General features: G+C 41.4%; 2 protein-coding genes across 5 annotated transcripts in view; one reads left to right on the top strand and one right to left on the bottom strand.

The window, feature by feature from the left end:
- Positions 1 to 6,635, bottom strand: part of LOC134349193 (E3 ubiquitin-protein ligase SH3RF2-like) — a 97,501-nt gene extending 90,866 nt beyond the window's left edge. For all 4 annotated transcript variants that reach the window (XR_010018608.1, XM_063053157.1, XM_063053158.1 and 1 more), the window contains exon 1: positions 6,327 to 6,635. The gene's annotated coding sequence lies outside the window, so the exon portion shown is untranslated. The remainder of the gene's footprint in view (positions 1 to 6,326) is intronic.
- A 6,270-nt stretch (positions 6,636 to 12,905) lies between these two features.
- LOC134349889 (glutaredoxin domain-containing cysteine-rich protein 2) lies at positions 12,906 to 23,815 on the top strand. The gene is made up of 3 exons (XM_063054854.1): positions 12,906 to 13,250; positions 14,151 to 14,342; positions 23,636 to 23,815. The coding sequence occupies exons 1-3, from the start codon at positions 12,906 to 12,908 to the stop codon at positions 23,813 to 23,815; spliced, it is 717 nt and encodes a 238-aa protein (XP_062910924.1).
- Positions 23,816 to 24,097: the final 282 nt, after the last annotated feature.

Raw genomic sequence — 24,097 nt, 5'->3', positions numbered from 1 at the left:
AAGTGAGCAAGCAGCATCATTGTAGACCCATCACACCCTGGACATCACCTGTTCCAACTCCTTCCTTCTGGTAGGCACTTTAGATCACTGTATGCCAGGACAAATAGGTACAAGAACAGTTTCTTTCCGTATGCCATCAGTCTTATGAACACTTGCATTTTAGTCTATTATAAACCAAGTCCACCTGTACATACACAGGTATACCTCACTGTATATAGTTCACGATTATTTGCACTATTGTTTGCTTTTTGATTCTGTACGGCGAGAGCTCAGGGAAGCCGGCATCAAATTCCCTGTATGTGTCCACATACTTGGCGATAATAAAGGATTCTGATTCTGATTCTGCTCAGTCACGACAGACCGGAGAGCTCACCTAGTGAGGCTTTATGGGTAGAACTGAGGAATAGGTAGTCCGTGCCGATGGAGTAGTGGTATCTGCACCCGCACTTCGGAGTGAGAGGCCCCGGGTTCGAATCCGGCCAGCTCCTTGCAAGAGTTCCACCCATGCTGGGTTGAGCGTTGAGCTAGCAACTTGGCCTTGTAAAACAGACAAATACTAAAGAAACTACAAGATTGCTGCCCCATGTGCCTAAAGGTGTGGGGAGGAACTTTTTGAGGAAGAAGATGTGTTTGACCATGTCAATAGGATTATATTTATAGACCATCCAACAGTCCACAGGATTTAGAGGAGCAAATTTATAGAGTGATCACAGACTATTGCATATGGTTGTGATAATAGTCTGCTCCTCAGGTTGAGATTCTAAATTGGAGCATGGTCAATTTTGTTCTAAAGTTGTTCCATTGTTCAAAAAAGTCTCAATGAATAAGCTGGGAAATTATAGGCCGGTGAGCCTGACATCAATAGTAGAAAGTTATTGGGAGGTATTCTGAGGGACTGGGCATGCAAGAATTTGAATTGACAGGGACTGTCGATGGATAGTCAAAATAGCTTTGTGCGTGGTAAATCGAGCTTAACCAATCTTATAGAGATTTTCAATGAAGTTACCAGGAAAGTTGATGAAAGCAAGGCAGTGGATATTGTTTACATGGTCTTTAGCAAGGTCCCACGTGGGAAGTTGGTGAAGAAGGTTTAATTGTTTGGCATTCAAGATGAGGGAGTAAACTGGATTAGACGTCAGCTTTGCAGAAGAAGCTATAGTGTGGCTGTAGATGGTTGCCTCCCTGACTGGAGGCCTGTGACTAGTGGTGTACTGCCAGGATTGATGCTGGGTTTGTTGTTGTTTGTCATCTATATCAATGACCTGGACGATAATGTGGTAAACTGCATCAGCAAATTTGTGGATGACACCAAGACTGGGGGTGTAGTGGACAGTGAGGAAGTCTATCAAAGCTTGCAGGGGGATCTGGACCATCTGGTGAAATAGACTGAAAAATGGCAGATGGCATTTAATGCAGACAAGTGTAAAATGTTGCACTTTGGGAGGACCAACCAGGGTAGGTCTTACACAGTGAGCGGTAGAGCACTGAGGGATCTGGGAATACAGATCCATAATTTTGTTGAAAGTGGCATCAGAGGTAGATAGGATCATAAAGAAAGCTTTAGCCTTCACAAATCAATGTAATGAGTACAGGAGTTGAGAAGTTATGTTGAAGTTGTATAAGAGATTGGTGAGGTCTAAGTTGGAGTATTGTGTGCAGTTTTGGTCATAAACCTACAGGAAAGATGCAAGTAAGATTGAAAGAGTGCAGAGAAAATTTAAAAGAATGCTGCCAGGACTTGAGGACCTAAGTCAGGGGTCCCCAACCCTTTTCGCACCGCGGACCGGTTTAATATTGACAATATTCTAGGGGACCAGCCGACCGGGGGGGGGGGAGGGGTGTTCAAGTAGGGTTAAGCTCACCTCAACATGTCTTTTACAGTTAGGGTTGCCAACTTTCTCACTCCCAAATAAGGGACAAAAGTAGCAGTCAAATCCCGGGACACTTTACCCCAGGAAAGACTACCATGACCATGCGTATACGTGCTGATTTCCCCCCCCCACAAATCAGTTTTGCTTTCATCTTCCCAACTATACTCTACATACATTATTTCTACTTTATATAGGCTGTGTATTTATCATATCATTCCTGCTTTTACTATATGTTAGTGTTATTTTAGGTTTTATGTGTTACTTGGTATGATTTGATAGGTTATTTTTTTGGGTCTGGGAACACTCAAAAGATTTTCCCATATAAATGAATGGTAATTGCTTCTTCGCTTCACGCCATTTCAGCACGAAAGGTTTCATAGGAACACTCTACATTAGCAGGGGAAACACGGGACAAGGGTGGTCCCGTATGGGACAAACCAATTTAGCCCAATATACGGGATGTCCCGGCAAATACGGGACAGTTGGCAACCCTATGTTCAAGCGACAGGGAATGAGGAAAGGTGCAGCTGACTCATATCATTTCCTCACGGCCTGGTAGCACATGCTTTGCGGCCCGGTGGTTGGGGACCGCTGACCTAAGTTATAGGGAAAGGGTGAATAGGTTAGAAATCTATTCCCTAGAATGTAAAAAGATTATGGGGAGATTTGATAGAGGCATACAAAATTATGAGAGGTATAGATAGGGTAAGTAGAAGTAGGTGTTTTCCACTGAGGTTGGGTGAGGCTTGAACTGAAGGTCATAGGTTAAGGGGGAAAGGTGAAATGTTTAAGGTGGTGAGAGTGTGAAATGAGCTGCCAGCACAAGTGGTGAACGCAGGGCCAATTTCAGCAATTAGGAGAAATTTAGATAGGTACGTGGATGGGAGGGGAATGGAAGGGTATGGTTCAGGTGTAGGTCAATGGGACTAGGCAGATTAATGTTTCAGTATGGACTAGACTGGCTGAAAGGCCTGTTGCTGTACTGTAGTATTCATATTGGGAAATGAAGATAAAAGGTTCTGGTTTACGCAGTTCATTTTCACGTATTTAAGAGGAGGTTCATAAGAACGATCCCAGAAATGACAGGGTTCATATATTAGGAGTGTTTGATGGCTGTAGGCCTGTACTTGCTGGAATTCAGAAGAATGAAGGGGATCTTATTGAAACCTATTGAAAGGCCCAGATAGAATGGATGTGGGGAACATGTTTTCTATAGTGGGGGAGTCCAGCTCCAGAGGGCACTGTGTCAGAATAGAAAGACGTACCTTTAGAACAGAGATGAGGAGGATCTGTGGAATTCATTGCCACAGACGGCTGTGGAGGCCAAGTCAATGGTTATATTTAAAGTGGAATTTAATAGGTTCTTGGTTATTAAGGGTGTCAAAGGTTACAAGGGGAAGACAGGAGAACGGGGTTGAGAGGGATAATAAATTAACCATGGTGAAATGGTGCAGCAGACTCAATGAGCTGAATCATTTATTCTGCTCCTATGTCTTAGAGTCTTCTGGTCTCTTAATGTATTTTAACCCATCAACTGCAAATAAAATTCTTACTATTTGTTTGCAATGCATTTGCTTTTTGAATGGCTCTAAACTACTTTATTAACATGAGCACATTATACTGGTTGCATACTCTGAATGGTAAAACCTTAATACTGTTATAGCTCCACCATATGCTGCCCTGAGCCCAGCATAAATTCTTACTAAAATACCTCTGACAGAAAACAGACAAAACCAATGAGAAATATGGGGGGGAAAAAATCACAGATTACAGAAAACTTAGAAGAATACTGTGCAAAAGACTTGGGCACATATACATAGCTAGGGCATCTAAGATTTTGCACAGTACTGTATTTGTCAATGTAGAGTACAGAGCAGGTTCAGAAATCTGGCAGGAGCAAAGGTGAGGGAGGGGTGTGGGACAGATGGCAGAGAAAGAGGGGTGGGGTGGGGATGGGGTTTGGCACAGGTGTAGACACACCCAGCCCTGATACACCAGGCAATGTCAATTGATTTCAATCAATTAGCTTTTTTGTCATTACAGAATGTCTCTCTGGCGCTTCCTGCACCCTCCCCTCGTCCTTCCCCTTTCCCCTCTTCCTGCCCCCTTCCCAACCACAGTCCACAGTATCAGAATCAGGGTTGTCATCACTCACATATGTCACGGAATTTTTTTTTGCGGCAGCAGTACAGTGCAACACGTAAAATTATTACAGTATTGTGCTAAAGTCTCAGGCATCCTAGCCGTATGTACCTAAGACTTTTGCACAGTGCTGTATATGATCATAATTATTCTATATGTTTTAGTGCACTGAAAGCTATGACATAAGATCACAGAGTGAAGTAGCACAGGAACAGGCCATTTGGCTTATTGTATCCATGCTATCCAACATTCACTCAATTATACTAATCATACATAATCCCATTATCTACATTCGCATCAACTCATCCTGAAGGGGCCAATTCCTCTCGCAACCCCCAAATTTTTGGGATAACAGAGGAAACCAGGGCACCTGGAGAAAACCCAACAGGCTTAAAGGTAGAAACTTAGACAGCATTGGAACTCAGGACTAAACCAATGTCTTTGCTGCTACAAGGCAGACACTCAATTAGCTATACCCCTGCACTGCCCATTTCATGGCGGATTAGGGTTGTAATAGTTTTATTTCAACATGAGGAGCCAGTGCATCCACTGCACATCATGGGAATTTGTTTGCAAATATGTCATGCAGTTTATTTCTCAGAATATTTCTGATGACACAGCATTCTAGTCATAGTGATATATTACAACTAGGTAAGCTGAATACTTTGGTCTCCTTTGAAACTGGAAACAGCACAACCAACTGTTCCACATTAATGATGAAGGGCAATACGGCTCCCAGGGCCGCATGCACAGATACGGTTTCGTTAACTTTGGTGTGCCCAACTGTATAAGAGGTTGTGACAACTGAAGCATGCAACAAGTATAATATCCCCACGTCAGTAAAGTCGTCTTTTGCAATCAGAAATACAAGATATTCTGCAGATGCTGGAAATCCAAAGTAACAGACACAAAATATAGGGGGATCTCAGCAAGTCAGGTAACTTCTATGGAAAGGAATGAAGAGTAGATTTTTCAGGCCAAGACCCTCAATCAGGGCAGGAAAGGAAGGGAAAAGAATCAGGAATCACTGGAAAGGAAGGGTCTTGGCCCAAAATGTCAACTCCTTATTCCTTTCCATAGATGTCACCTGACTTGCTGAGTTCCTAGAGCATTTTGTGTGTGTTATTCTGAAACCATCAGATCCTTGCTGGCAAATCAGAACAAATGACAGCATAATTCTGCATCTAAGCCACATTATACTTGGGGCATGGGTGTCTGCCACTGAGTTTTGTTAGGAGAGAAAGGCAACAGTACTTCCTTTGAAGAGTATCAAACATTTCATTATGAACAGCAAAGAAATGCATTTTATGTGCCATCATCACAGTTATTGATAAGATCACATGATAAAGGAGAATTAGACCATTCCATCCATTGAGCATGCTCCATCATCATTATTATCCCTCTCTTCCCCATTCCTTGCCTTCTCCATGTAAACGAAGATCCCATTACTAATCAAGAACCTATCGATCTCTGCTGTATAGATACCTAATAACTTGACCTCCAGAGACAACTGCAGCAATGAATTTCACAGGTTCACCACCCTCTGGCTAAAGAACTTCCTCCTCTTCTCTGTTCTAAAGGGAGATATTCTGAATTTCAAACAAGAGAAAATCTGAAGATGCTGGAAATCAAAGTAACACACACAAAACATTGGACGAACTCAGCAGGCCAGACAGCATCTAAGGGAGAGAATAAACAATCAACGTTGCCGACCCTTCATCACATTTTGAATTTTTCCATGTGCTGTTCACTGAGAGTATTTGTAAATTCATTTTTCCCATTATACCTCAATTTAAAAAGACAACTCTCCCTCAGATCTGACCCAACCTGCACTTCATCCATGTGCTATGAACCTGTCTCAGAGAAACCCCTGAAATTAAATCCAACTTTTTAGTTTTTCTCCTCCTTATTGGAAGTAGCTGGATTTCATGTCCCCACATTATCTGACAGTGTGCTTAACATGGGAGTTAAATCGCTGCTTGGAGACCCTACCCCATTATGCAACAAGCCATTGAGAGAACCCTTTCCATATTTATACAGTATAAAATATTGAAGTGGCAAAATTCTCTTCAGCATTAATTTCTAAACGTTTTTCTGTTTACATTAGAGCTTCAATCTTTGCAATTTTCATTCTATGCTGAATGAAAATACACTCGCTGTAACAATTATTTAGTTGCAAAAGACTGAATCAACGAATTATTTAAGAATGCTTGAATTTCCTTGTTACCGATACAATCCTGCCTGCAATATACTGTACTGGATTATTCATCACAGACCACAGCTTAAGTGTCACCTAGCTGTAGCCCTACCGACCTGTCACTCGCAGTGTATGGAAGACTTGAAGCCTGAAAGAAGTAATGTGAGATCTCTCTTCATTCCAGGGAATAGATTGAGTGGAAATCGCATCAACAAATCCTTGCTCCAAAGTCGGGTCAGCCCAAGCTCCCAGAAATATCCAGACACCTGTGCATAATCTTCACAAATCACTGCGAAGCTGATCCCTCCGACGGGTTCTGCATCTCGATTTCTGCTCCAATTCATATGCTATCACTGTGTTGAAACAATTTAAACCTGCAGTTTCCTTGTCAGTGGTCGTAGATCATATTAATGTCGAAAACAAGCGACAAGATTCACCGTTCTCTTAGTAGTAAAGGTTGGGGAGGGGGGTGGTGTGGGGTTAGGTTTCTTGCCAAGAAACCCCAGCCTAATTAGACATCCAGCCGTGAGATCACGCCACCCAGATCCAGAACAGAAACTGCACCACTGATCGAATTACAAGGCAAACATTAACCACTTCACTGCTATTGGGGAATCTCTGTAGGCTGCCACATACGGCTGAAGTGCATGAGATGCAAAGGTTCGAGAGTCTAGTCTCTGGGAACAAGAGAAGCAAAAATATTTGTAACAGAAGAATTTCCAGCACTGTTCAGCTAATACCACACCCATTTGGGAGAACTGATAATGCCATTGATACTGAATGAAACAAGACGCATCGTGAACCGGGCTAAGAGTTCCCTCTGCTGGAATCATTTGCAATGCTTCCTTCTTCATGTCTGCAAAGATTTGTGTACAGACATGCAATTTAATCCCAGAGAGCGCCAAGGCTGAATATAAAACACAGGAGCAGAGAAGGGCCTTTCGGCCCATCATGTCTGCTCCGCCTGTCTGTCGTGGCTGATTTATTATCCCTCTCAATTCCATTCTCCCTCTAACCTATGACGCCCTTACTAATCAGGAACCTATCAACCACCACTTTAAATATACCCAATAGCTTGCCCTCCACAGCCGAACGTGGCAATGAATTTCACAGATTCACCACCACTCCTGGCTAAAGAAATTCCTTTTCATCTGTTTTATAGGGACGTCTTTCTATGTTGAGGCTGCCGTCTGGTCCTGGACTCCCCCGTTATACGAAACAGCCTCCCCACGCCCACTCTATCCAGACCTTCCAGTATCCCTTAGGTTTCAATGAGATCCTGCTTCTTTCTTCTAAACACCAGTGAGTATAGGCCCACAGCCATCAAATGCTCCTCACAAACAAGAGGAAATCTGCAGATGCTGGAAATGAAAGTAACACACACAAAATGCAGGAAGAATTCAGCAGGCCATGCAGCATCTATGGAAGAGAATAAACAGTCGGCATTTTTGGGCTAAGAACTTTCATCAGGACCTCATACGTTAACCCTTTCAGTCCTGGGATCATTCTCGTGAACCTCCTCTGGGCCGTCTCTCATGCCAGCATATATTTTCTTAAATAACTGTCATTCAGATGCTCGAAGGAGGTGAACTGTGGCAAGTGCAAAGCTAAAAGGCTTGTTTAAGGGAATCACTGCAGACTGAGAAGGGCAGGTGCAAACAGCTGTCTGCCTATCACAGATCATTCAACTACAAGGACAGAAGGCAGCTTCAGGGCTGATTAATGCCAGGGGCACAACGGTGGAGATTTTACTGAAAGCCTCAATACTTGCACATGGTTGGAAAATGCTGTCCTAGAAATAGTCTTAAAATTAATTAGAACAAATAGCAGAAATTTAAAGAGAAAGAACACTACAGAAATATTTAACAGTTCCGACCATATTTGCAGTGAGATAAACAGTTAACCTTTCAGATCAATGATCTGTTGTTAAGGTCAAGATTATCAACACTGGGCATTACAGGCAAGGGACTTTATTAATAAATTTGCAAATTCAGCTACAGAATGAAAGTGAACTAGTTCTGACACAGGCAAGTCAAGGACCAAGCCCAGATCAACGAGGAGGGTGGATGAGTACTCCAGCAGCAGCCCTTGATCTGAGGCGCCAGATCCATGCAAAGGCAGCACCAGATGTTCAGCAGAAGAACTGAGCCATCCCACAATCAGTGGAGCAAATCAAAATTCTGCAGGTACCCCTCCTCCTCCCTTTCCTCCATGGTCCACTCTCCTCTCCTATCACATTCCTCTTTTCTTCAGCCCTTTACCTCTCCCACCTATCACTCCCCCAGCTTCTCACTTCATTCCCCCTTTCCCACCCACCCATCTATCTTGACCTATCATCCGCCAATTTGTACTCCCACCTTCTTATTCTATCTTCTTCCCCCTTCCTTTCCAGTCCTGATGAAAGGAAAGGGTGAAACATCGACCGCTCATTTCCTTCCGTAGATGCTGCCCGACCTGCTGAGTTCCTCAAGCATTTTGTGTATGTGTTACTCAAGCTTTCCAGCATCTGCAGAATATCTTGTGTTTGAAATTACGCAATGTTATAAATACAGTTCTGGACTGTGTTGTGCAATTAAATTAAACAACCATTGGAAGGCGGAGGTTACGAGAACATCATTATCTTCGGTAACGGTGAAGTGTAGTAACTTAGTATAAAAGGCACGACCCGAACAACTGCCAGAAGTTAGTGTTTCAGCCTGGCCACTCCCTGAGGCTTCCAGCAACAGGGAAGTAAGCCCTTAGCTAATTTGCTTCACTCTCCGTGATTTCAGGAAACAGCTCACTACATAGAATAAAGCAAAAGTAATAGGCCCAGGCCATCTCCCAGCTGAGGTGCTGAACACGCTAGCTCCAGAACTCCAGTACAGTACTGCACCAGTTGAGCTCTCCAGGGTAGCTGCAACACTGCCACCTACCAGAAATTATGGAACATCGCCCAGTTTTCAATTCCCTGTTCACTAATCCAATGGAATTTATTGTCATGTGCCCAAGTACGGCTAGGTTTAGTACAATGAAAAACTTGCAGCAGTGTTACAGACATGAAGGTTCAGACAACACGCAGAATATGAAGTGTACAAGACAGCGAAGAGAGAGGGAAAAAAGGCCGTACCACAGTCAAAGACATGCTCATGGCAGTGTAAGAGGTGTTCCGTTTCTGATGTATGATCCTGCTGCGCAGGTCGGCGTAGGAACCGGATCGAGGGAAGATGATTGTTTCTGAACGTGGTGATATGGAGCTTCTGTATCTCCTTCCTGACAGTAGTAGCACGAAGGAGGCATGATACCTCTTGGATATGTTGTCAATGTGGGGAGGGCTGTGGCCATAATGGACTGAGCCCTGTCCGCAGGTCCACTCTGATGGTGCTGTGGTATTTGACTCAAAGCTCTTACCTGTTTACATTAATAAACCTCTCTAACTCCCTTTTTTTTCTTTTAAGCTAGATACTTTTTGGCTTATGATCAACCTTTGTTTAATAATGTTACGACGAACTACTTTAAAATTACTACCCGCTATAGGCATTTTATTGTCATTGTAGCTGCTTTTGAGGGGTTACTATTCCATTATTATATTTGGTTAATAACACTAGTAAAAGAAGCAGCCCCTTTATTCAATAATATTGAAAAATAATTGTCTTCATATTGGAAGAGAACATAGTTTTGGGAATTAGAATACATTAACGATCAGTGTGGAGCATTAGCTTACACTAATCTTGTGACCTGAACACATTTCCCTTTTGTTGATTACTTTGCTAAATACGTTGTACTACTTTAGCTTTCCCCAACAGAGAGTTCAAAGTTCAAAGTGCATTTATTATTGAAGTATGTATGCAGTATACAACCCTGAAACATGTCTTCCTGCAGGCTGCTAAGAAACAAAGAAGGCCATGGAACCATTTCAAAGAAAACATCAAAGACCCAATGCACGAAAAAAAGAGCAAATCATGCAAATGGCAAAAGTCAAGTGAATAAGACACAGAATAGTAAACATCAAACCGCAGAGTCCTTGAAACAGTCTAGGACTGTTCAGTGCAGTTCAGTTCAGTTCAGTCTAGCACTGTCTGCAGGCCACCGAGCCAGTCCACAACAATGTGGCCCAATCTAAACTGCACAAAATAGCAATAAAAGAGGTGTAACCAGAAACCCAAAACTCATATAACATGAACTGCAGAGCCCTCCAAAAATTAGTCCAGTCCACAAAACACACCGATGCCCCAAGACCTAAGACTCCTGCACCTTTCTCTGGCAGTGGAAAGCGAGAGGGAGAGGGAGACAGGACAAACACAGGCAGATGGCGTGGAACATCTGCTCGTCTTCTGCTCCTGTCTTTGTTGATTTCAATCTTGCTCAACGGTTTAATTGGTGAGATTAGCAAATACGGAGCTAATCATGGGTTTGCACTCCACCATTACGCCATCTACTCTGTTCTCAACCATCCTGAATGCCCTCGGAGGCAGCAAAAATGCCAAATCACCCAGTCAGCCCAAAAATACATGATCAAAATATAAACTACAGGCTCCAATTGCACACAGCTTAGTAGTGGAAGCATAATTAAAAGAAGAAGGAGAAGAAATAGTTTCATGAACTGTCTGCAGGACGTCACCATTATTTGCATTGGTCACTGGCGCCATATTGCCACAGCTGTAAAACAACTGGAGAAACTGGAGAACTTTGATTTAGGTAGTGCTTCCAGGGGAGAGTTGAGAAAGAACCTTTTATTCAAGGAATAACAAGGGTTTCAAAATCCTGCCCAAATTAGTGCTGAAGCCCAGGAAAACTCATCAAATCTGAGATGGCATTTATGTGCTGGTCAGCCTGGGACCAGCATGTAAGTATCATCACAAAGAAGCTACTACAACAGTGCCTTTACTTTCTTGGAAGTTTGCATAGATTTGGCATGTCACCAAAAACTTTGGCAAAAGTCTATAAATGTGCAGTGCATTGGGTTAACATCTCAACTAGCTAAAGAAGATAAAGTCGGGAAAAAAAAACAAGAAAAAAGACAGTTTCTATCCACAGCTAATGCTGAGAGGTCCCCCTGGTTATTGTTGACTAACATCATATTAGAATCAACATATGTTATATCTGTTTGGTGTAATTAAATGTGATAAACATGCTAAGTATCATTTCTTTACAAAGTTATAAAACCACTTTAATCTTTGACCCTCTAATTAATCAGTGGTGACAGGAAGTTGACAACCTATTTTACGTCTGTCATTTTCTCTTGATGTTAAGGTGATGAAAACAATTCAAATGGATTGTTGCCACATTATCATTTGGTGAACAGGGCTGATGGCATCCAATGTGGTAGACTGTCTACAATGGAACACACAGGCAAACCAACTAATTAATGCATGGTGGCAATACACAACAGGGCAGATTGGAAACAAATCCCCTGATTATTAACCTCGGTAACAATCCTGCTGTAAATAATTTGAGAAATTGCATAACTTCTATGCATCTATCCTCCCTTTACTGAATTTTTCAGGAAACATTCCCCATTTCTGTTCATAGAATTTGCTGTAATCTCTGTTTATTTAACTCCTGAGATTGATGAAAATGGCAGATGAGAATTAATGAAGACAAGTGCAGAAGTTGCACTTTGGTAAGGTTGAACTTTGCACCAACCAGGGTAGATCTTAAGCAGTGAAGGGTAGGGCACTGAAGAGTGGGGTAGAATGAAGGGATCTGGGAATACAGGTCCATAATTCATTGAAAGAGATGTCACAGGTAGATAGGGTCATAAGAAAATCTTTTGGCACATTGGCCTTCATAAATCAAAGTACGAGTACAGAAGACAGGATATTAAGTTGAAGTTGTATAAGATGTTGGTGAGGTCTGATTTGGTGTGTTCTGTGCAGTTTTGGTCACCTGCCTACAGGAAAGATGTAAATCAGGTTGGAAGAGTACAGAGAGAATTTACAAGGTTGTTGCCCGATCTGGAGGACCTGAGTTATAAGGGGAGATTGAATAGGTTAGGAATTTATTCCTTAGAATGTAGAAGGTTGAGAGGAGATCTGATAGAGGTATACAAAATTATGAGGGATATAGATAGGGTTAATGCAAGTAAGCTTTTTCCACTGAGGTTGGGTGGAACTATAGTCGTAGGTCATGGGTTAAGGGTGAAAGTTTAAGGGGAACATGAGGGGAAACTTCTGGGTATAGAGGGATATGGTCCCAGTGCAATCAATGGAAGTAGGCAGTTTAAACGGTTTTGGCATGGACTAGATGGGCTGAAGGGCCTACTTCTGAGCAGTACTTCTCTATGACTCGATAAACTTTAAGTAGCCCAGGTAGCAAAGGTTACTGGAGCAGTTGAACATCCCAAGCCTCTACAGGAATAGTTCTGTTCATTTAAAAGCGTTAGATATGTGCACTAACACATTGATGCAGTGCGTTTGAGTTGAAGGTCTATTACTTAGATGTATAATTAACAAAATGGATGTAACGGTGGCTCTCATTTTAATTGCTGTCTGAGAATAGATTGCCCTGCAGTGTTGTAGATACTTACACACACATGTAATTGTATAATTAGTCGGCATCAGCCTAGTATATATGATCCCATCTCTGAATTATATATGAGAGGCTAGCAGGAGAGCACAATATGCTTCCGCATGGCACTTCCTGTACATGAATCAAGCACTGAGGTGCTTTTTTTGTTTCTGGAGATTTAATAGCTGAATCGGTTGAAGTTGTGAATGGAGGAACTCCGTAATAAATTAAGAAAGAGACTTGAATCCAATCCGAGGAAAGTGAGGTTTCGCATCTCTTCTGCCTACAGTGGCCGTGTGCTGAAGCAGGTTTACGAAGATGGGTCAGAGTCCGAGGAACTTGAGGATGAGGCTCCCAAGAGAACGCTGAAGTCACAACTAAGTGAAAGCTTCAGGAGAGGACGAGCTGAATTACAGGAGAGCTGGCACCCAGCGTTCCCTTCCACAACGTGCCTGAGGGCATGCAGAATAAATGTTTTCAAAGATGGAGGGAGGTTCAGTGTGAAAAGTGGCCAGAGTCTATTCACCGACCTGACAGCAACTTGCTCCAGTGTAAGTCAATCATTGCAATATGACTGAATCGCTTTCTTAACAAGGCAATAGTCCTCACTTTAGATAATCAGAGGTGCCCATGTATCTGCTCTTCTGCTTCTGTTTCTTACTGTGCAATTCTGCAAATAATCCTTAAATGTATGTCACATTCCACACCTTCCTAAATTAAAACAGTGGGTCCTTAGGTATACCAATTTCAGGTTAGCCTGTTTCCACTCCAGTGACAAATTTCCCACTGAGTTACTCATCACGCTACCATCTTGATCAATTAGAGTACTAACATATGCCATGACTTCCATAAGTAAGATTTTGATATTTGATAATATATTAGAAACAAGAGGTAGCAAGGAAAAGAATGGGCCCCCGAGGAACCAAAGTGGTTGTCTATTTGTGGAGCCAAGAGATTTGGGAAAGAAGTACTTATCTTTATTCATCAAGGAGATTGACATGGAAGAAAGTGAGCTCAGGGAGGGTCACATGAATTATCTGAAGCAGGTCGGTACTAAGAAGGATGAGATGCTTGATGTGCCATTAAGGGTTGACACACCTTTAAGGCTGAATGAGATCAATGATGCTGGGAGATATTTAATGTTGTTCCATTATTTATAAAGGGCAGCAGTAATAAGCCACATAACTACAGGCCAATGAGCCTTACACGGGTGGTGGGGAAATTACTGGAGAAAATCCGAAGGGAAAGTGCAAGATGATGCATTTCGAAAAGTCATTTAAAGAAAATAGTGCAGCAGTAAGCAACATTGATGAATTGAGACCCTAGACCCTATGAGTTTATTACAGCTGAAAGCACATCAAATGAGCACTTCTAATTACATTGTCACCTTTATTAACTATTGACTAATACTATATATGTTGGGGTTACATGGCATTTTTCTGCATTTCTAGCCATCAAACATATTGAATTTTGGAAAAATCATCATCTACACCAACAATCTCAGGATCATTAAGAAACCACCGACTGAGAAAGAGATCATCTGTAAACCTCTCCAAACTCAGCTGACACCCGACAATGCAACAGACCTGGATGGAAAGGGAGAAGATGAAGAAAAAAGTAAAAAGCATATAATGACTACTGAGGTACATCATACATTTTTAGAAAACATTTAAAAAAATCCAATGTAAATTATTCATAGTATATTAAGAAAATAGAATGGATTTTCTTAGATTTATTTAAATACACAAATTGGAGCAACATTGACACTGGTCCTGTGTTTAGCTGTTATCTACATTTAAAATAGATACCTTACTCATGCAAGATATTCTTTGATAGACACTAATTGATTCTTCACACAGCTCTTCACTTAGTATGTTCGAGTAATATTTCTATAACTTAATATCCTGTGGATTGGATATTTCAATTTGAAGCAGGTTTATAGAAGACCTCAAATATGTTTTCTACCAGGAGATGGATACAAGTTTCTCATGAAAGATTAATAACTTGTATGATAAAATCCTCAATATTTATCCGAATGTTTATGTCAGTTGTCAGCTTAGTTGAATCCCAGCTGGGCTCCTGTCATTCTCTTCTTCAGCATTGATGCTATCTGTAAGAAAGAAGCAAATGTAGAATGGAAAGTAATTTTATTCATAATACTAAACAGTTAAAGTCAGGATTTGAAAGCACTGCAGTATAACCTAATGTATTTTGTTACTGGAAGCAAAATACATTAGATTATAATAAATGTTAATTTATTTGTTAATACATTTCTTAATAATAAATAGAAGTAAAAAATCCTAACTTACAATATCATATTTTGCTTCTGTTGGACTATTACGGAATAATAGAATCATAGAGTTACACAATTTGGTAACAGGCCCATTGGCCCAACTTGTCAATGCTGACCAAGTTGCCTACTTGAGCTATTCCTATTTGCCCATGTTTGCCCCATATCCTTCTAAACTTTTCTTATCCATGTACTTGTCTACATGTCTTTGAAGCCTTGTAATTGTACCCACATTTACATTTCCACTAGCAGCTTGTTCCAGACACCCTCCGCATACTAATAAGGTGACCAGAACTGAACCCCATACTCCAAGTGTGGTCTAAACAGAATTTTATGGAGCTGCAACATTACCTCGCAGCTCACGAACTTGGTTCCCCCAACTAACGAAGGCCAACAATCATGCGCCTTATTAACCATCCTATCAATATGTGTGGCAACATTGAGGGCTCTATGGACCTAGACCCCAAGATTCCCCGTTCCTCCACAATGCTGAGAATCCTGCCATAAACTTTGTACTCTGTCGTCACGCTTGATCTTCCAAAGTGTATTACTTCACACTTAACACATTGAATTCCTTCTGCAACTTCTCAGTCCAGCTCTGCATCCTGACACAACCCTGCACCATCCAGAACTCCACCAACCCCGTGCCATCCGCACCCTTCCACTTCATCATCCACCCTTTCACTTCCTCGTCTAAGTCATTTATAAAAATCACAAAGAGCAGTGGTCCCAAAACAGATCCCTGCAGAACACCCCTCATTACAGATCTCAAGGCAGAATACGCTCTATCTATTACCACCCTCTGCCCTCTGTGGGCAAGCCAACTCTGAATCCACACAGCCAGGTTTCCCTGAGTTCCAAACCTTCTGCCATTCTGAATGAACCTGCCGTAGAGAGCCTCGTTAAACGTCTTACTAAAATCCATGTACCTATCCAAATGCTTCTTAAATGATACTATTCTACTTGTCTCAAACACTTTCTCTGACAACTCTTCCACATACTTGCCACCCAGTGCAAGAAAATTTTGCTCCTTTGGTCACTTTTCAACCTTTCCCTCTCACCCCAGATCTGTGCCCCATAGTTTTGGACTTAACTACTCTGGAGAAAAAACAGTTTCCATCTAAAATAGGCTTTCTGCTTTCTTTCATTTAGTAACTGATACAGCCAGATTGAATAGTGGCAGACAGTATAAGTTCCTGTTAGCATTTAATATGGTAAGACAAGGAAATAATTTGAAGTTAGGTTAAAAAAAATTCATATGGGTAGTATTTTATCATGGTTTCTTTGGTGATCACATGGGATTTTAATCTACATGTAGAGTGATGGAAAAAGATGGACGAAAGTATCCTTGTTGAAAATTTCATAGTGTTTTCAGAATAGTTCACTAGAGCAACATGCTTTTGGAATTAACCAGATAGCAGAACGTGCTAGACCTCACATTGTGCAATGAGGGGAAAAATAATTACCGACCTTATTATGAAGATACTCAGTTAAAATTTAGAATCATTTTGAGGGAGAGAAGAATGAGTCCAATACAGTACTAGTATTTTAAACTTAAATAAGGGAATGAAAGCAGAGGTAGCTCAAATGAACTGGCTAATTAGGTTAACAGACTGACACTGAATGTAATGGCAGAAGTGAATACATAGAACATAGAACATAGAATCTAGAACATTGAACATAGAACATAGAACACTAAACGTAGCCGGTACACCAGAGTACAGTCCTTCAGCCCATGACATTGTGCCAACCTTTTAACCCGCTCCAAGATTAATCTAACCCAGTGTTTTCCAACCTTTTCTAGTCAAACGCCCTTCCTCCCCTAAAGCACCTTCATACTTGCCAATGCCTCTTTTAGGCACAATATACTTTCTGGCACCCCTATAGTGTAAAAACATATCTACCATACGTGTGCACTGTACAGCAGCTTTGATATCAATATCTACTATATGCTAACATGAAAAAAAATGATTCTGCTTTAAATTTTTATTTGTCTTTAAACCTAGCTTACAGTACGTGTGCACTGTACAGCAGCTTCAATATCAATGTGTTTCTTTACAAAAGAGAATCTCTTCATAAATTTTTCTATTTTTGATAAACTGTACATTTGCCATTAGCAATGCCTCGTTGTCTCGCATAGTTGACTTATCCAGTTGCATCCAAAATTCTGATTTTTGTAGTTCTGTGCATAGTTGATACCAAATGTCTTCACTAATTTTGTCAATTCAGTGAGCTACACAGTTATTGCTCAGAGGAATTGACTTTAAAATACTAGTATCCATTTTGAGAACACTGGTGAGCACTTCTGACACAGCAGGCATTATTTACCTTTCACCAATTGTATGACATTTTCCACACTTTGCTATCAGTTTGGAAATGTTATAAGAAGCAATGACACCACTATCAAGGTTATTTTTAGCTTTCTTGACAAATGACTTAAGTGTGAAATGCTTTTCAAATGCTTCTTTCATCTTCTGGAACTGAATAGTACCATAAGTAGCCTTTTTAGAGTGTCTTTTATGGAAGTGTTCCTGCAATCTTGATGGTTTCATGGCTTTAACAGACAGTACAGTATTACAAATGAGTCACATGGGGTATCGCTGATCCGATGGGAACAGAATTAAACCGTACACCAGATATGTAACATTGTATAGACGCACTCTCTGTAGTTTCTGCTTCTTAGCAGGATTAGAATTCGAGGTTTCACTGCCTTCAGACTCATAGAGATCGCGGCATATGTATTTATCCATCATTAATGGGGCCAAATTAAAATATTAACACAAACTGGGAAGGCCTATCGGATGTTGACAACGGCAGCAAGTTGACACAATCAGTCAGGTCTCATTCCTCAAGTTAGGGTGCTGCTTACTGCCCCACCCCAAGAATCTTGAATGCCCCCCGATGACTTCTATGCCTGCTAAAACCCCCTTAAGACACGTACCTACCCTCACTGGGAATCACTAATCTCACCCTTCACTCCCACATCATTCTGCATTTTTCTTCCATGTGAGTGGATCTTAGACCCATGTTTCAGTTAAATAAGGTACCGGTGAAACTTCATCTGGAGTTCTGTGTATGCTGTTTTCTTTTTTTAAGGAAGGATTTTTATACATTATAAACAATTCAAGGCTGGATTAGATAGGATGGAGATGAGAAGAATGAGAAAGGATTTGGCTGAAACATATAGACCCCGAGAGATCTTTGCAGGATGGATATGAAAATAATGTTTCCTTTGTCTATATTTCTTACTGTCTTGTAAAGTAGCTAACATAATCAAAGACCCCACCTAACCCTAACTTTCTTTTTTCTCCCTCCTCCCATTGGGGAGATGATACAATAGCATGAAAGCACAACTCCAGGCTCAAGGGCAGCTTCAATCCCATAGTTATGAGGCTATTGAATGGACCTCTTGTTCAATAAGATGGACTCTTGTTGGCTCAATTTACAGTATCTTGTTATGGCTTTGCACATTATTGACCACCTACCCTGTACATACTTCACAAATGAAACAGGTTTCTGCATTCTGTCATTGCTTCTCCTTCGTTCTCCTTCAACATGTGATGGAAGGAAGGCATGCAATACAAAGATTTTCAGTGTATCTTGGCACTTGTGAAAGTAATAAACCAATATTATATATCAAGTTACCATCTTGTGGGAGAATCTAGATCTGGGAGTCACTGTTTAAAAGGAAGGTATTGCTTGTATATTTAATACAGAGGTGATATGAAATATTTTCTCTTCGAGGTCTTTGAACCTTTGCAACTCTCTTCATCAAAGAAGCAGATTCTTTGACTACTCAGGCAGAGCTAATAGATTCATGATGAGCAAGGGAGTGAAAGGTTACCTTTAGTTGACCAGAATGTCAGTGAAGGACACGGTTAAATCTTACTCAAAATTAAATTAAATTTAAAGGCATCCATTAGTCCTGCGAGACCATGGATCTGTGCCTGGAAAGTCTTCACTCTCCAGGGCGCAGGCCTGGGCAAGGTTATATGGAAGACCAGCAGTTGCCCATGCTGCAAGTCTCCCCTCTCCACGACACCAATGTTGTCCAAGCGAAGGGCATTAGGACCCATACAGCTTGGCACCAGTGTCATCGCAGAGTTTTGTGTGATTAGGTGCCTTGCTCAAGGACACAACCTGGGGCTCGAACTCATGACCTTCAGGTAGCTAGTCCAATGCCTTAACCACTTGGCCACATGCTCACACAATCTTACTCAATAGTGGAACATTTCTGAGGGTTGTGTGGCCTACTTTATTTTTTTATTTCTGAATGCTTTTACTCTTCTTTTTTAGGTGGAAAAATAATCTTATTGCATAATAAGATCTGGAAACAATAACTTAGATGAATGGTCAAATTGCCTGGCTTGTGTGCTGTTGATGTGAAAGAAATATTGATTAGGATGCTGACAAATATCTTTGCAACTCACAACAGATTCCTTGATTTCATTCTGAATCAATTTAATGGGTATTCTGAGCCTTGTTTAGCATCTTGGATCTGTTCACGTCATCAATTAGGTCTTAAACTGGCTCCAATTAAGCCAAGCTGATGCCTTAGAGGAAGATTTCAAAATGGAATCAATCAGAACTCCTGGAAAGGGCAATTCTAAAGTGCATGAAAATACTACATGCTCAGTGACAAAAATTAAAATTGATGAAGTACTTCAATACAGCCACAAAGATTTACAGTGTGGAAGGAGTCCTAATTGTCACTATTTCTTTGCCAGCACTTTGATAAAATAATCCAAATGATTACTAATCTGAGCTCATCCCCCCTCAGACGTGTATCTTCATCAACTTCAAATATCCAGATAACTTTCCCTTCAAAATTGAACTGAGCAGGATTAAATTTACCTACCTATTCATCCTTTTAATTATAATTTGAACTGATGGCCTCTTGAGTCTTTCTCACCTACCATGTGAAATAGATTTTCTATGTTTAGTCCATCAAGATGCTTCGTTACTTTAATAACCTCATTTGAATCTTCTCAAAAGCTTTTTATTTTCGCTCAAGTGGATTTGAACCCTGTATTTCAAATCTGTCTTAATCACCACAGCTTTTAATGTTTGACTTTCACTGTCTACCATTAATGTGTTCTTTATAAACCTCAGAAAAGCCAAAACTATTAATTAACACTATGCTCTGTTATCTTTGTGTTGGAATATTTAACAGTAATAGTCTGAGTTCAGAGGAAGAATTTTTCAAGGGCTCTTAATGTTACCAACTATTATGTGATCTGAAGCCAGAAAGAAGTGTTGTGAATAGATAATATACCTTACGGTTGTTCTAGTGTGGTGAAGACCATGAGTAATTGTGTGGATCATCAGTCAATCAACTGCCTTCATTGATAGTTCGAGTTATTTAATTTGGGTCTTGCTTCTAACATTCTGCAGCAAAACTGGAAAAATGACGTAAACCTGGAATACCAAATTATGAAGATAATAATTGCAGGGAAATTACAAATTCCTGCAAAACCTCGTCCCCTCACTCTTGGAGTTCTTTCATTAAAGAAAAACTGAAAATACTGGAAATACTCAAGGAGAAACAGAGCTAATATGTCATTGCAGTGGTGTTTGTAGCAGGTCTGTTATGTTGGGGGAGAATGAGTTTTTAAGCAAAATGATTGCAGAAACTAAACTCCTAGCCAAAGGAAAATGAGTGAATCAGTGACTGAAAAGTAAATGGTTTCCTATAAGGAAGGTGAAATGATGGGGAAGAAGAATTTTCTCCAAGGTTTCGTCCAACAACACTGAATGGTTATTTGCAACACAAAATGATATAAGCATTGGAATATATCTTTAGATGCTTCAAAGATTTAAAGTTTCAAAGTACATTTATTATCAATCATTGTATAAATTATTCAACCTTGAGATTTATAGGAAGAGGTACAGTCGATGTTTCGGGCCGAGACCCTTCGCCATGACTAACTGAAAGAAGAGATAGAAAGAGATTTGAAAGTGGGAGGGGGCGGGGGAGATCCGAAATGATAGGAGGAGGGGAGGGATGGAGCTAAGAGCCGGAAAGTTCATTGGCAAAAGGGATACCCCAGAGAAAGCAGGATCTCCCAGCGACCACACATTTTAATTCCATGTCCCATTCCCATTCTGATATGTCTATCCACAGCCTCCTCTACTGTCAAGATGAAGTCACACTCAGGTTGGAGGAACACCTTATATTCCGTATGGGTAGGTCTCCAACCTGATGGCATGAACATTGACTTCTCTAACTTCCATTAATGCCCCACCTCCCTTTCATACCCCATCCTTTATTTATTTATTTATTTATTTATTTATTTATTTTTTCCTCCCTCTCTTTTTTCTCCCTCTGTCCTCCTCACTATAACTCCTTGCCCATCCTCTGGGCTCCCCTCCCCTTTCTTTCTCCCTAGGCCTCCCGTCCCATGATCCTCTCCCTTCTCCAGCCTCATATCCCTTTTGCCTATCACCTGTCCAGCTCTTGGCTCCATCCCTCCCCCTCCTGTCTTCTCCTATCATTTCGGATCTCCCCCTCCCCCTCCCACTTTCAAATCTCTTACTATCTCTTCTTTCAGTTAGTCCTGACGAAGGGTCTCGGCCCGAAATGTCCACTGTACCTCTTCCTAGAGATGCTGCCTGGCCTGCTGCGTTCACCAGCAACTTTTATCTGTGTTGCTTGAATTTCCAGCATCTGCAGATTTCCTTGTGTTTGCAACCTCGAGATTTGTCTACTTACAGGCAGCCACAAAACAATAAACCGGAAAGAATCTAATTTTAAAAAAAGATCAACACCCAATGTGCAGTGAAAGAGAAACAAACACGAATCATGCAAAGAATAGAAGCAAGCACAGCACTTTGAACCAAACTGAGTGCTTAGGTCCGAATCCCTGGAGTAGACCAGGGTAGGCCCAAGGTCTTAGTCTCAGTTCATCATATTAGGCGGGCAAATCATCGTGAAGCTCACAGACATGAAGCACAGCAGCTGGGGCAGCTTTGCTGCCTCAGTGTCATGGAGAGAAGCATGAACATTGCAGGAGAGCAAGAGAAATCAGTCCGACTCTCGACCCTGGCCCTACGTGCTGCCTTTGCAGTCTATTTGGGCTGGCGTTTAAATTCTCCAAACATGCAAACATTTGGCTGTCATACAGCAGCTGGCACAGAATCAGGTTTATTATCACTGACATATCCTGTTAAAATTTGTTGCTTTGCTCCAATAGGTAAGCGCAACAACATAAACTACAAAAATAAATAAATGGTGTAAAATAAAGGAATAATGATGACATGTTCATATGTTCATGGACCTTTCAGGAATCTGATGGTGGAAGAGAAGAGCCGTTCCTAAATCACTGAGTATGGGTCTTCAGTCTCCTGTGCATCCTCTCCAATGGTAGAAATAGGAAGGGGCATGTCGTGGATGGTGTGAGTTTTTACTGATGGATGTCACCTTCTCAGCACATGGGAGGGTGGTGCCTGTGATGGAGGTGGCGGATTCTACGACCATCTGCAGCTACTTGCAAACTTATGCTCTGGAGCACCAGTTTGGCACTGGGCCTGATTGTAAAGGTCAGGGTGTCAGGGCCTGGGGCGAGGGACAGGCCTGTTCAGCTCACTGCTCTGCAGACATCCCACCTCTCCCGGAAGTTCCGGGAGTCTCCCGCATATTAATAGTGGCTCCCTGATGCCCGCAAATTATATAAAATGTCTCGGAAATCAATTTTTTTTGAGAGAGAAAGCAAGCGAGCGCGAGAGAGACCACGAGACAGAGAGAGAGAGAGCGCATGAGAGAGAGCACGAGAGCGAGAGCGACCATGACAGAGAGAGAGTGAGCACGAGAGAGACCACGAGTGCAAGAGACCGTGCGCAAGACAGAGAGCGAGAGAGCGCGAGCGCGAGAACGAGAGCGACCACGAGAGAGAGAGAGAGAGAGAGAGAGAGTGAGAGAGAGAGAGCGCACACGCACCATGGCAGAGTGTTCCAAAAAAAGAAAATATGAAACGTACGTCATCCCAGAGTACACTAAAGTGTACCCCTGCCTAATAGGGGTCAAAATAATGACAGTGTTGCTCGCTGCACTGTTTGCAACAGTGACTTTTCTATTGCCCATGATGGGTAAAAATGTAAAAGACATGTTGAGGTGAGTTTAACAGGTGTCATTCGTTCATTAGCGTAGCTAACGTTATTTAAACTAGCTGGCTAGCTGCTAAGGAGCTACTCTATTGCAGACATCCCACCTCTCCCGGAAGTTCCAGGAGTCTTCCGCAAATTGATGGTGCTACCTCCCTGAAATGAGTTTTTGCAGGGTGGGATGTCTGGCTCTGCGTTGTTTAATTGGCTCTGTGCTGAACTAAGGGTTTGTGGATGGCCTCTCATTGTAAACGTCAGTTCTGAATGCTAATTGCTTGCTTTTATTGCTTGCACAATTTGTTTTTTTCTCTCTCTCTGTACATTGGGTGTTTGACAGTCTTTTTTTAATGGGTTCTTTGTTTTGTACTGCCTGTAAGGACATGAATCTCAAGGCTGTATAGTATATATATATATACATTGATAATAAATGTACTTAGAACTTTTGACGTTTAGAGGCTCCATACCAGACCACAGAAGCATAAATAACAGTAAGTAATAAAATGCAATTCACATGCAGTGTCTAACTGTGATTGAAATCTGTTCCAGGAGAATGATTCAGAGCCCGTGTGCCTACACTGTGAGGGAGCAGGATGTGTTCCCTGCTCTTTGTGCCACGGAAGCAAACTCTCAATGTTTGCCAATCGATTCAAGGAGTCGTTCAGAGCTATACGATGCCCAGGGTGTGACGAGAATGGAGTGCAGCCATGTCTGACCTGTGCACAATGAAAGCCTTAATAAACCCAACACAGTGAAGTTCTCAAACTGTTAATGAAGCAACAAGTAATCCCACACAAAACTTTTGTTAGAAAATGTACGGAATTTTTTGGGAGAGCTGTGATGGAGTTGGGGGTGGACAATAAAAACAGAAAATTCTGGAAATATTCAAGAGAATTACAGTCAGATTTATTATCCCTGACATATTATCTGTAATTTGTTGTTTTTGAGGCAACAGTACAGTGCAGACATCAAACATTACTGCAAGTTACAATAAAAAAATAAAGAAGCACA

The sequence above is a fragment of the Mobula hypostoma genome, chromosome 7 (assembly GCF_963921235.1).
Source record: "Mobula hypostoma chromosome 7, sMobHyp1.1, whole genome shotgun sequence".
Taxonomy (NCBI): domain Eukaryota; kingdom Metazoa; phylum Chordata; class Chondrichthyes; order Myliobatiformes; family Myliobatidae; genus Mobula; species Mobula hypostoma.
The sequence above is the reverse complement of the archived record's forward strand: the minus strand, read 5'-3'. Positions and strand labels throughout refer to the sequence as shown.